Here is a 13,889-nt window from a genome sequence, read left to right as displayed (position 1 = left end):
TTATTTTTACTAAGAATTTGTGCCACAAAATGTAAACTAAACATGTTAAAATATGTAAAAAGATGAGAGAAGAAATAAATTATAATACTACACTTGAAATTGAAAGATATATAATTAACAAAACAATTTGTTAATCTAAAAATAACAAAAACATGACCAACATTTCCCATCGCAAATTCCTTGTTACCGCCCATCTCTATTTCTATACATTCCCTGATCCACTCCCTTCAACACAAACAACTTCACCTTCTCTGCCTCTATACATACCACCATATAATGCTGCTTACAATATCAACGTAACATCTGCTTCTGCATTATGTTTCTGCAAATCGCCTAAAGCCGGAAGCTTCAAATTTGACGGGTTGAGCTTCCGCAAAATATGGCGATGGTATCTTCATCGTCCTAGGTGACGGGGAAAGGGAGAATCATGATCGTTGTTATTTCATCACGGTAGTATTGCGCATGTATGGGGGCGGAACAGTGTCGCGGCATGAATAAGAATCGTATAATCAAAGTTCAACTTTCATCTGGCCCGGTGGCGTTGGTCCTGCAATTTTTTCGAAGAGAAGAGAAATTAGCTCAAGACACTGGAAAGATATCGGAGGCATGTTGTACGTAAAACCTAATGATGCATACCATCCACATCTTGGCTACTCGGAGGAGTACTGCCTCCATAGCTCATCTGGACAACGTTGTGGAGCTCATCCTCCCACACATTTGGTAGCTGTGGCTAAACACAGGAATTATGAAGTTCAGTCGTAAGATTCGTAACATAGAGACTCTGAAAGCTGAGCAGAAGAATAACATTCAGGTGTACATGGTGTATGGGATATTATCCACATCGACTATGAAAGTTCATGTCACAGAAATTTAGCGATCGCTTGAAAGATACCTGAGAAGGCTCCTTGAATCCTCCGGTCATTTGTGTCATTTGGGAACCCATGGCACTCCGAAGTAGATCAGAAGAGCTCCCCGTCCCAGGAAGGCCAGCTTGGATAAGTCCCGGTTGAGATGGATGTAGTTGAGGATAAACCATAGGCATATCCGGAGAAAACCCCAACGTAGATGAAGGTCCGATCCGTGACTGAAGGATCTGTGTGGAAATGATGTACAAGGGTGAATCAGATGTGGCACAAACATACAGATCATTATTCTGCCTTCCCATGGAAGGCAGGCAAAATGACTTACATCTTTTGCAAGGAGGCCTTCAATGTTAAAATCAAGTCGCGGATTCACCGTAGCAAGCTTCATTGACAAAAACTGCAAAAAGAGGAGGCCGCTGTAAGATATAATCGAATGCCTTATACTAATCAGGAGTACGTGTCTAGCATGAATTTAGAACATAAATTTGAGATTATGGTTAGTAAAGGGCTCATTTATTTGCAATCTTTTCCTTAGAAGCAACACCTTAACCGACATAAACAAGTTAAGAATAACCCTTCGTGAAGACAGAAAAGTTGAATTCAGTACGAAACCAGTTTCCCAACCAAAACTTTTACTCCTATCCACGAATACACGATGCAGGAAAGACCAATTACACCAGAAATACTAAGAAGCACAACTCGGAAGAAAAGAAAACAAGAAAGTTTTCGTACCTCAACCTGCCGTTGCAATGACTGTACGTAGTTAATGATTTCGTCCAGCATCACTGCCTTCCCAGTTACCTGCATCAACCAGTTGCTTGTCATGAATATGAACTAGGCAACTCTCAGGTGCGAATTTGAAATAAATTAGTTCTTTAAATATTATTCAAGTAAGACAAGACAACCTTGCTGCATCCAGGCACAAGATCTTGAAGAAACTTCATCCTCTCACTGATTTTCTCCCTTCGGACCTGTTTCAAAAAACGATCAAACTCCACCCTAATGTAATAATAAAAAATATTTCGACATAATATCTTACTCTTTCTGCAAGACTATGACTATTTGTTGCCTGGCCTCTTCGTGCTCTAACATGAATATATTCTTCTTTCGGTGGATCAGATGCTTGAGACCCTTGTTTCCCCTGTTTTCCAGTAGTCTTGTTGGGAGTTGAAGCTGGTTGTTGCTCTCCCTTATCTTGAAATTCAGTAATATCCATTGCCGATTCACCGGGTTGTTGTGCATTGGCTTGATCAAGCTCATTAGCCTGTCATCAAAGATAAATTAAATAACATGCATAACGAACAAGGTAAAAAAAAAGGCATTTTCCAGATGGTGGTTTACCTGCCTACTACTCCTTTTCCTTTTCTTAAAGCCCTTAGAAGATGGTTTTGCACCCTCCAGCATAGATGGTTCTTCTTGACCAGCACCGCCACCACCGCTGGAATCAGCTTCATCGGACTCGTTACCAGACCCGCCAATAGCGTGTCTTGCTTCATCATGAGATTTCGCAAGGCTCTCACTTTTCTTCTCATTCTTCAGTGGGCTCCCTTCAGTAGTCCCTTGCTCCATAGGCAAAGAAACATCCCCATTTAGCTCATTCCTTTGAGAATGGACGCCGGGAACTCCTTTCGACCCATTACCGGCTACAAGTTCTTGTGTCCACGGCATCAATCCCCCACCCTTAGAATACATACTCATGGATTCAGGGACACCAAAAGGGTTGACCATATCACTAAAATTCCCGCCATTGAAGCACGAGAACCTCGCAGCACGCTCAATGAACGCAGAATCGGCTGGAAACTGAGACAAACTCTGTGGGAGCACTCCAGGCCCATTTGGCAAGAACATTCCCCCTTTCAACATCGAATTCGGTGGATTCCAGCACATATCAAGTGCTCTATCAATACCACTTCTCAAAGAGGCAGGAATGCCTTTCCTAATTCCCAATGAGTCTGAAGTGCTTGCACTGGTCTGAACGTTCATGTCACAAAACCCCAGGTCTTGTGCACTGGTTGGGTGATCCCAAAGTGTCGGGTTAAACGATTCCGCCATTGAAGCCGAGGGCCGAGAAGAAGAACCAACTAGATCCCCCTTACTAACTGCCATAGAATTTCCAGTGGCAACTAACCCCGTGGATGTATTTGTGAGATTGGAGCCACCAAATCTCCAGTCTGGTGTAATCCCAGGAGAAAAATTCATAGGATCATCATTCCTATTCTCTAATTCAAATTTATCTTGCTCACCCATATCCATGTTTTCTCCAAAGAACGCCAAAAGTAGCCAAAATCTCCCAAATTTGACCACCCCAAATAAAACCCTAGAACCCTAATTTCAGTTTGACTAAAACAGGAGAGAAAAAAAGCAAATTAAAAACAGAGGAAGTAAGCAAAAGTATAATTCAACTCAAATAATCTCAAAAGATGTAAACTTTAAACTTGCAATTGAAGGAACTTCAAGCTTCTCCGAGAAAAATTACCTCAGGAGTATCCAGGAAACCCAAAAAGTAAAGAAATAATGTGCTATGTGAAGATAACTACACAAAGAAAAGGGCTTTGAGAGAAAGATCCACACTTGCATTAATGGGCAGAAAAATTCCAAAACAGTGAAACAAAACCCATGTACCCAGAAAAAGCTGTACCAAATTAGCAGCTACCATTTCCAAAGACCACTCAAATTTGCAGTTCCATATTTGACAAGAGGAAGCACTCCCAAGGCAGAAGACTAAAAAATGACAGTTCAAAGAAAGGGCTGGTAAAAGTCTAGAAGAACATTGATTTCAGCATAATAAATGCCCCCGTTCAAAAACCCTAGTCAGAGTTGCAGGAAACCCTCAGCTCTGAAACACAGAGAGAGAGAGAGAGAGAGAGAAAGAGAGCCAACTTCAAAAGTGTTAAGAGAAAGATACCCGTTTGAGATTCTGTGCTACTTTTGGCTCTCTGCCCTCCATTCAAGCTTTGTACTTGAAACAATCCTCTTATTGAATTTGGGTTTTGGGTTGGCTTTGAATTTGTTCAAAACCCCTCCTGTTTTTTAGCTCGGCAGCTCTGGCTACACTCACTGTCGCACACCCAAAAAGGAGGAGAGAGAAACTGAAAAGAGAGAGAGAGAGAGAAACTGAAGAGATGGATTGCTTTAGAGAGTGAAAGAAAGAGGAGTAATGGCAAAGGTCTTGCTTTTATACCCACGCTTACATATAAAAGAGAGCTCTAGATGATTAACCACCGCCACTGCCACTGTAAAATTATTAAACACACTCTCTCTTCTCTTCCCCCCAAAACCCATTGCTTTTTTATTTCTTCACCACCTTTAAATTACTACCATTCTAATCTTTATTAGCTTTTATTTACTCACTCTAATTAATATCAGTTTATTTTACTTGAGTTTTATTTATCATAATTTCAGAGAGATAGATGTTAAGAAGATTTTTTTTAAAGTGATCTTATGTTTTTGATATAATATTTTATAAAATTGACACGGAATTAATATTAAACAGTAACTGTCAAAGAATTTATAAAAAATTCAACTTTAAGATAATATTTTTAACATTTTTCTTATAAACGATATTATACAAGAGTTTAAACTCGAAAAACAGTATGAATTGAATATGAAAATTCTAATTATTGAGATAATATGTCACCAATTAATATCTGTTTATTTTAATCACTTCTATTTTTTAACTCTGATTTATTCAATCGAGTTGCGCATTATTTAAGCAGATGATTTATTCCAGTTGAGCTAGCTAGCAACTGACATTGCCAACTTTTGCTTTGGGGGGTTTTCTTTTATCTTATTGCGTTGTCCTTCATTGCACCTTGGGACATGAGCTTAATAACGTCTTTAATTTGGTTTGTTTGGTCAAGGCCCTAAAATCTAGCTCGTTTTCACACTGCATTTATTAATGGAGAACTTAATTATTAATTAAGAAATTAATTAAGCCATCTGGTTTATGCAGTCGGCAATCTGCATTATTGTGTGGGAAGATCTACGCCAACCCATCTTGATAGCTTGACCATCTTATCTAGCAGCCTAGCACATTCCATGTTGTATCTGTTTGTTCTATGGTGCATGTACATTGCCTATTATATATGGAATGGGATCCTCTCCGGATCCCTTCCTCCTAATCCACTAAATTAGGAGATCCGGAATATTGAAATTTGATTCAACGGCTGAAGTTATTATAACTTTTAAAATGACTCTATGTTTGTAGCCCTTTGATCAAATTTCAATGGCAATGATTTCTTGATTTGGTAGATTAGGATGAAGGGATCTAGAGAGGATCCATTTCCATTATATATAGAGTAAATTGTAGTTATGGTCCCTTAATTTTAACTCAATTTGAGCAATGGTCCATCAACTAAAAATCTATTACTATTGATCTCTCAACTCATCAAAATGTACAGCTATGGTCTCTTAACTAAAAATTCATTACCATTGGTCCCTCACCTTTAATTCAGCTGGAGAAATAGTCTCTTAACTTTAACCCAATTGTAGCAATGATCATTCAAACATAACTCGTTTTGACAAAAATTTTGACGTAGTTGATGAAAATGACCATAATTACACACTTTGATGAGTTGAGAGACACTAATTATATAAATGGTTATTCCAACATAACTTATTTTGATGAAATTCATGAAAAAAACTATAACTACACATTTTGATAAGTTAAGGAACCAATGGTAATTGATTTTTAGTTGAGAGATCATTGCTTCAATTTGATTAAATCTGAGGAACCATTGCTACAATTTACTCTTATATATAACCAAAAAGTGATTTTCGAACTCTCATTGTTTGATTTTTTTTTAGTAAAAATATCGAAGAACAAAAGAAGGGACGCATAAAGGAACTAGAGCGTGAAAATTACTACTATTATATATGCTTCATGTAAATCAGATGGTTAGGTTTTCCTCTGCAGTCTTAAGGTTGACCCATCAGTTACGAAATCTTCATTGTTAACAAGCTGCACCTATGGAAGAGATCTTCAGTGTATCATAAATACAATTTGATATATTAGGTGTTATAATATAAGTAATTTAGTACTTAAAAAAATTAAAGTATAGTAAAAAAAAAAAAAAAACTTGTTCAATTTTTTTTTATTAGGTATGGTTTTATGGAGTAGGATTATCTCCCCTCTTTTTTTCTCTCCCCTCCTATTTGAACGGTCACGGTTAAGCCACGTCAACATCTTATATTAATTTTTTTATAACAAGAGAAAAACAAAATAAGAGAATGTAAGAGGAGGAAATGGAAAGAGTAAGGAAGAGAATCATAATCCATGACTTTATACCATTTGATAGAGAGATTTTTCAGTGTGACCGTCACATGGAATGGTACACCACATGTCGTTATATAAATGGTAAGATATATGTGTTAAAAAATTAATAACTTAAAAAATAAAATTTTCCACCACTTAGATAAAAATAAGTGATGTACTACCCGTATTCCCGTCACAACAAGAAATCTCTCCATTTGATGGAGTGTCCCTTTCTCTCCTTCTCTCATGTCATTATTAGTTGGCATTGGGACTTGCAATCACAGTCACCTAAGCCTTAAGATTAATGGATTCTCCTCTCCACTCTCCATTAAAAAACTCCGACCTAGTCTCCCTTCAAGCTATTTAAAAAACACAAACTCGAAAATTTCACTTTGAGATAAATTCTTTTATACTTCAAGTATCATAAAATTTTGATATTTTGAGATTGTTTCTATAAAATAAAATTTAAAAAAAAAAGTTTGCACATAAACATTGACCAAATTTCGGAGTGCTCTGATAAGAAACAACACTTTCTAAAAGTGATTTTAACCTTTCTAAAAGCATTTGCAAACACTTTCGCTGTAAACCTCATCGTCATAAAGGATATTTGATTTTCCTAAGCACTTTTATTGTAAACCTCAACGGCATAAAAGAAATTTATTGAATTAGAAGAAGAAAAATATACCGTCATGAGTGACGTAAACCTTATACATCTTTTCTTGTATTTTTCACTGTATTCTTTTTTTTTTTTTTTTTTTTTTTTTTTTTGCATTTCCAAACGCTCTTTAGCTAGAAAAGAGAAAAACAAGATGGGAAATAAACTAAACACACACAGGTGAGTTGGTCCATATATTATGGTATATAATACGACATAAAAAATGATTTAATTATCTCGATGTGCAGTGTATGAGAAAGAATGAACTGGGTTAGAGGGGATAATTTAAGGAGAAGACAACGAAAACAAAACCCACAGGCTCAGGGTGCTACCGCCTTGTTAAGGAGACAGGGATTAAGATTCCTCCATATCAATTCCTCTTTCTCCAATTGGATTATGAGGAAGCCAAGAACCAGGCAAATGACGTATTGACACGTGTAATGATGTGCTATTTTATAGGGATTTGGATCATCTCCTGAGCCCAAAGAGCGAATATTCCTGACCAAGCATTATGGGCTGTTGGATTTTCATTCAACGTATAAGATCCCACATCGTCCAAAGGAGTAGATCCTGTAAGCCTTATATGTATATTCACATCTCTACTTAACACGAGCCCTTTTGGAAGCTCTCTTGCTTCGGGTTCCGTCGGAACTCCGAAGTTAAGCGAGTTTGCGCGAGAGCAGTCTCATGATGGGTGACCCACTGGGAAGTTCTCGTCTAAGTTTCCAAAAATAAAACAGTGAAGGCGTGGTCGGGACCCAAAGCGGACAATATTGTGTTACGGCAGAGTTGAGCCAGGATGTGGTGGGGGCCCGGGCGGGGATGTGATACAACGCTAGGTGTACTAAGTGTAAAACTACAATTGGTGAAAATTCAAAAAAAATAAATTTTCAACTAATTGTATGGTGCTTAGTGTACCGTGTTTCCAGCACACAAAAAAAAATTTAAATTGATTATAATTTATATAATAGTAGTGATAGTTGGTTTTTGGTTGGCAATGGAATGGCCCCCCTTTTGGGAAAACAAAAACCAAGCAAGCAACCAAATCACGTCCATGGAATGGCAACATGGGATAATATAAGAGTTGGGGATTCGAGATCTCTTAACTAGAGCTTTATAATTCTTTAACCTCGATAAAAAATTCTAATTAAACATGTTCATCATTTACTTTCTCTCTCTTTCATATATATGTTCAGAAAAATAAAGTAGTACTCCTTGATCCTTCACCTTGGACTTGCCCTTTAAACGATTGGACAAGCACATTTCAGACTTATTTGATTTATGTAATTCCATTATTGTACTTACAGACAGTGTCATGTAAGTTTAAACTTAGGCATGCATACAAAATATATTGGTATTTGAACGACTAAATTGAAATTATCAAAATTAGAACATACAGATCCAACCGCCTAATACATCATTGCATCTCATTAATTGACATATTGTAAAATTTTCAGTTTTTATCACGTGAATCTTTAACTTTTACTTGTTGTGTTCAAAACTATATTGTAATAACAAAGACACTCTCATTATAGCTATGTACTCGTAAATAAAATTACGAAACAACAATAAGGTTTAATCACAATTAATCAAACTCAGTGCACATTATCGCATCTATGTTAGTCAAATGAAGACAAGTGTAACTAAAACAAATGCTAGCTGGTCTTGAGTTCTCATCCTTCACTAAAACGTCTGTTGTGCATAATTAAAACCCTAGAATTAGAAAATCCATGAAAAAAATAAAAATCCAACAACGACAGATATTTAAATCATGTTCTTCATAAGGAGAGATTACCGACACACACATGTCACTATATAAATTGTGAGATATGTGTGTTAAAAAGTTAATAACTTAAAAAATAAAATTTATCACCACTTACATAAAAACACATGATGTATCATCCCGTATTCCCGTTACAATAAAAAAATTTCTCCTTCATAAGTTGCAAAGCTATTCCTTCTTCTTCCATTTTTTTTCACTATTTTGTAGATATGTTTATATATATATAGAGGAATCCTTTAACAAGAGGGATCCCTATTTTTCAAAAAAAATAAAATGAGGACACCCTCTTGCCCGTTAGATTTGGCTTTAATGAAATTGTGTAGCCTGTGATTTAATATCAACCACACAATTTCATTAAAGTCAATTCAACAGTCAAGAAAGTGTCTCCATTTTTTTTGAAAAATGAAGATCCCTCTTGTTAAAGGGCCTATATATATTTATATGCTTCTAGATGCTTTGATAGAAAATTACTTAATGTGACTCTCGAGGCGTTTGTTTGCCCTCACTAAGTGTGACTGAACTGGACTGGACTGGACTAGCTGTTAGTCCAATACTGTGTTTGTTCCATACTGGGACTAACATTAATGAGACTAAAGGGGACTAGCATGGACAAAATCCTTCACTAAGAGGTCTTAGCGAGACCCCCCAATAACCATGGGACTAGCTAAGACTATCCTCTCTCGTCATCGTCATGCTCAACAACCACTCCCGATAGACTCCTCGTCATCTCCGGTCACCTAGATCATAATAAAATATTAATAATTTATATATTAAATAATATAATATAAGAATTTGTTATTATCCAACTTCTTAGTCAAACACTGCACCAAGCGCTTCATTAAATTAGTCTAACTTAATCTAGTCTAAACCAGTCCAGCTTAGTCCTTGAAGCTAGTCCAGTCCGAGATAGTCCGGTGCAACAAACGCTCCCTCAAGGTACTAAGTAATTGATTAAGGAAGTACGTACATGATGGAATATGTAGCGTAAAATTGCACAGCGCATTTTGTTTGACTCGGTCATATTCCTAGGAACGTACATCTAATTAAGTTTAACTTAATTAATTAATATTTAGGATGCGAAATAAGATCTTGGGGAGTAGAGGAGAGGAAGAATGTCAGCTGGGCTGGGTCTACAATGGACACACCAGATAATATTATGATCTCCTCCAGAAAAAATTGTGATGAATTTCATGCAAACATCATTACATATAATCATGATAAGGTGCTGGTCGCAATTGAATGATTGTTTTCCAAACTTTTATAGCCTCTTTTGGCTCGCTTTTTCTGAAACCCTAATTCCATAAGATCCACCTTTTTATTTTTCTAGCTTTCTGAGTACAAGATGCTTCTTGAAAATGTGGGGGTCTTTCCTGTTCCTTTTTCCCTGGATTTTAAAATTTTTAACTCCCTCATCTCCTTCAAAAGTTGTAAAATGTAAGAGAAATAATGGGACCCTTGTGTGGTAGCATTGCGATAAAAGAGTACCTCACCGCCTGTTCTTTGTCTCTCCATGCATATGTAATGGGGAGAGACCAGAGACTCGTAGGGTAATGCTAATAGGACTCTTTAAACATATTGTAGGTAGAGATAAACGGGTGAAAAATCAGATCATGGAAGGTAGAATGTCCATTCTGATCACGATTTCTAGCTGTAGTAGCAGTACTGATCATATATGTGCATATAAACTGTGCTCAAAATAAGTTGGGATTTGGTACTGTAGAATGTCTAGAAAGCACGTTCCATATCCTCCATGATCTTTTTCTTCCCAGTAAGGTTTTGTACAACCATCTACTGTGTCACAATGTTTCGTCGGAATACTTTTGATCGAGTATGTAGCGGTCACATTGCTTTGAGTAACATGTCATAATTGATATTTTATGGACGTCTCAAATAATGTTAATAAATGTATATACTTACTAATTAAAACATGCTTGGTTTGATAAAATCATGCAGCGGTGATGGTCCAACTATATCACTAGAGTTTCTCCTTACTCATATCCATATATATGAAATCACTACCTATTTGAGTTGATCCTAGCATTTTATCTTATAATTATGGGTTAAGTTCCAATAACTACCCAACTTTTAAGGGTTAATTTACAAATTTGTCATAACCTATTAAAACATTCCAAATAACTATCTAATTTTTTTTTTTTAAATAAAAGTGGATGTCGGTTAGGTTCACTAGCTTTAAATAATGACATAGACAAAATTTAAAACGTGTTTTAATTCTTAAGTTATCTATGAAGCTTTGTATCTCCAAATTAACGCATTTTAGCTAATCAAATTTACTGTTTAATTTGGCTAAAAGGGGTCAATTTGGGTGATAGAGCTCCAAAGATGACAATTAGTGAAAACCAACTTTATTATTTGTCTATCTTATCATTTAATACTAGTAACGTCATCACTTGATGTTGGTAAAGTCCTTATTTAATGTCAGTGACCTAACAAATGTTTAATTTTCAAAACGTTAGATACTTATATAAAATGTTTTAAAAGATTGAAACTAATTTAAAATCATCATAAAAGACTGAGTAATTATTCGTACTTTAACTCTATAATTATCATAGACAAATTAAAGTGTTATGTTCAAACCTTACTCAGATTGTACCACGAGTGAAATCTAATGCTCAAACCTTTTGCCTCCACATTGTTCATTGTTTATTTTGGATAATATATGGTTGATTATTTTCCCATAGCAGCTACTGTTTCTATCTATTCCAAACAAGAAAATTCTGTCAATGGTTTTTCTTAGTACTTAGACCTAGTTTGGGAGTGAGGTGCTTAAAAAAAAAGCACCCATGAAAAAAAGCTGTGAGGGTTTTAGGTGTTTGGTAAACTGAAAAAAAATGGCTTATTTTGGAAGCTGCTGTGAGAATAAGCTGAAATCAAAGGAAAAAGCTGAAGCTGCTATTTGTAGCTTTGGAAAACTGGCTTTTTTTCAAAGCACACGGAGGTACAGTGCTTCTTTAATGAAAAGATCTACTATTAGACTGCTTTTTTTCCCAAAAGCACTTTTACAAAAAAGTTTACCAAACACTCTGCTGATTTATTTCATAGCCGCTTATTCTCACAGCAGTTTTTTTTCAAAGCACAGCAATACCAAACCAGCCCTTACACTTACTACGTGTCCACCACTTTAAACAAAATTTGCAATCTCATTACAACTATTTGTTCGAAGTACAAGATCACAAACAAGGTTTCTTGTTTGGTAAAGATAATGTCTTTATCTAATCCCAAAACCCTAATTTAACCTAAACATCGCAAAAGCAGATGAACGTATATATGCAAATGCTTGGAAAGCTACAGGCTACAGCGAGCTAGCTAGTAGTTAAATCAAACCCTAATTTATTGACACGTGGCTTCCGCTGATGCAGACACAGTGGGAGATTGTTTCAATCATTTTGTATTATTTTTTCCTCACTTGATGATACGTGGCTAAGAAAAGATGGAAAATCATTTGGAGGCTTTTGGATTGCGAAGAGAGTGTCTCTCTTTGTAGGGCAACGGATAAGAGTTGTTTGAGCACGTTGTTTCCCTACTTATATGATATCCTCTGCTTGCCGCTTCGAAATTAACGTAGGTATTTGAGATATGGAATGTCTTGTAATCTAGACTTAAGTGGGTCTGATATGGATATGTATCAGTCTATAGGCCTTGTTCGGTATATACGATTGAATTGGAATAGAGGAGAGTGAATTTCAATTCGAAGGAATGATAAGAAGATTAGACATGAAGAAACGTCTTTCTTTTATTTTTTTAGTTTTGGAGAGGATCGTAGTGGATAAATTTTATTCTTGAGTAATCTCTCTCCTACTTCAAGTTGTAAAAAAAAAAAATTTCATTTCTTATTTTAACATATCTTGAAAATAGTGATTTATCAATTTCAATCAAATCATCTATATCAAACGATGCTTTAGGAGGCTATTCTCACACAAAATATGATAGAGACATCATTTGCCTCATTCATTCACATGACTATTAGGCATGATGTGAAGTATAGCCTTAATCAAATAATTTGTAGGCAACCCTAATGGTGATCAAACATTAAGAAAATAAACAAATAAAACAATACAATCAGTGAATGAAACAAGAAGCAAATTGATGAATCGAATACTTTAACTTAAAAACATGGATCAAATTTGCAAGGCTACATCGAAATCCTTGGATATGAATTCAGTTACACATCATGTTCAAAGAGATTAAAATGAGAATACACAACATGAGTGAAAATAAATTGAAGAGAGAAAACCCTTAAAGCAATTATGATATTAAACTTCACCATTGGGGTGAGTCTTTCGGTGATGGTGAAAGTGTATGAAATGGCTAGGATTTTTAGTGTCGATGAAAAGAATGATATGCAAACATCCTACGGTGTTTTTTTTTTTTTTTGTCCTTTGAAATTTTCTTGCATGCTATTGACTCTTAATTTGGATCCAAAGTTTCATCCTAACTAGGTTGCCAATTGGAATAATTTGATCAAAACCACACATCATATGGTTGATCATATTTATGTAAAACGAACTCTTGAAATAGGTTGGTAGTTGAATACGACTTAACTTTTTTATTAGCAAATACGGCTTAACTTAATAAACATGGAAACGGCTTTATAATGGTGAACTCAAAATCCCTGGTCCTATCCCCATTGTTTATAAATCAACATATCAATCGCTGTTACATTTTCCTGACCTTTTAAGTTATTTTCATTTACAGCACAAAACCACATTTAAATTGTAAATTTCACCCTAATTCCAAATTTCCAATTTGTGGTCCTTTTGTTTTGGAACAAGTCATATTGCTCTCAGAAGACAGGCCCAACACTAAAATCGTGGACCACAACACAAGTCCAAAAAGCAAAGCATGTTCCAACTATGGATCATATAAAGCCCCTAGCAATGACTATTTGTTTGGGGGTTCAAATACGACATAAAAATAAAACGACATGTGTTCTAATTAGGTAGATATTTTGAAAAAGGTTGGGTGGTGGTCCAAACCTAAATAGTGATCGCAATGTTAAGGAAGTGACAATTAACAAATGGCGACCGAGAAATTCAGACAACCTAACGTGCTTTGCGTCTCTTTGCTTTGCTTGTACAAACTTGGATGCCATTTATTGTGTTTTGGATGGGCTGCAAACTTGGTGCTGCATCAGATTGTTGCCTCAAATTGGAGAAATTCTTACTGTCCAACAATTGGCTTTCGTGATCGTCTGGCCGAAGACACATTAAATAAACAAAAGTCAGGTGTTTTTTTACTTTTTCTAAAAAATGAACAATTGGTGGCAAGTCACGGTTATCCATCTTTTCCGGAACCGGAGGAGATATGGAGAATTTC

The 13,889-nt window shown here is 35.8% G+C and overlaps 1 protein-coding gene across 4 annotated transcripts; it reads right to left on the bottom strand.

Annotated features, from left to right (window-relative positions):
• Positions 1–75: 75 nt before the first annotated feature.
• On the bottom strand, positions 76–4,017 carry LOC126608496 (transcription factor bHLH49-like). 4 transcript variants are annotated; one of them, XM_050276432.1, is made up of 9 exons: positions 3,340–4,015; positions 2,205–3,203; positions 1,903–2,127; positions 1,769–1,834; positions 1,596–1,664; positions 1,189–1,260; positions 893–1,093; positions 637–730; positions 76–547 (listed from the first exon to the last, which is right to left on the bottom strand). In XM_050276432.1, the coding sequence occupies exons 2-9, from the start codon at positions 3,114–3,116 to the stop codon at positions 510–512; spliced, it is 1,677 nt and encodes a 558-aa protein (XP_050132389.1). In that variant the 5' UTR covers positions 3,117–3,203; positions 3,340–4,015; the 3' UTR covers positions 76–509. The 4 variants fall into 4 exon arrangements, with proteins under 4 accessions (XP_050132389.1, XP_050132390.1, XP_050132388.1 ...); XM_050276433.1 differs by having other exon boundaries at positions 3,769–4,015; XM_050276431.1 differs by having other exon boundaries at positions 2,205–4,015.
• Between the last annotated feature and the right edge of the window lie 9,872 nt (positions 4,018–13,889).

This window comes from Malus sylvestris, chromosome 16 (assembly GCF_916048215.2).
Source record: "Malus sylvestris chromosome 16, drMalSylv7.2, whole genome shotgun sequence".
Taxonomy (NCBI): Eukaryota; Viridiplantae; Streptophyta; class Magnoliopsida; order Rosales; family Rosaceae; genus Malus; species Malus sylvestris.
Note: the sequence above shows the minus strand (reverse complement) of the source record. Positions and strands in the feature narration are given on the sequence as shown.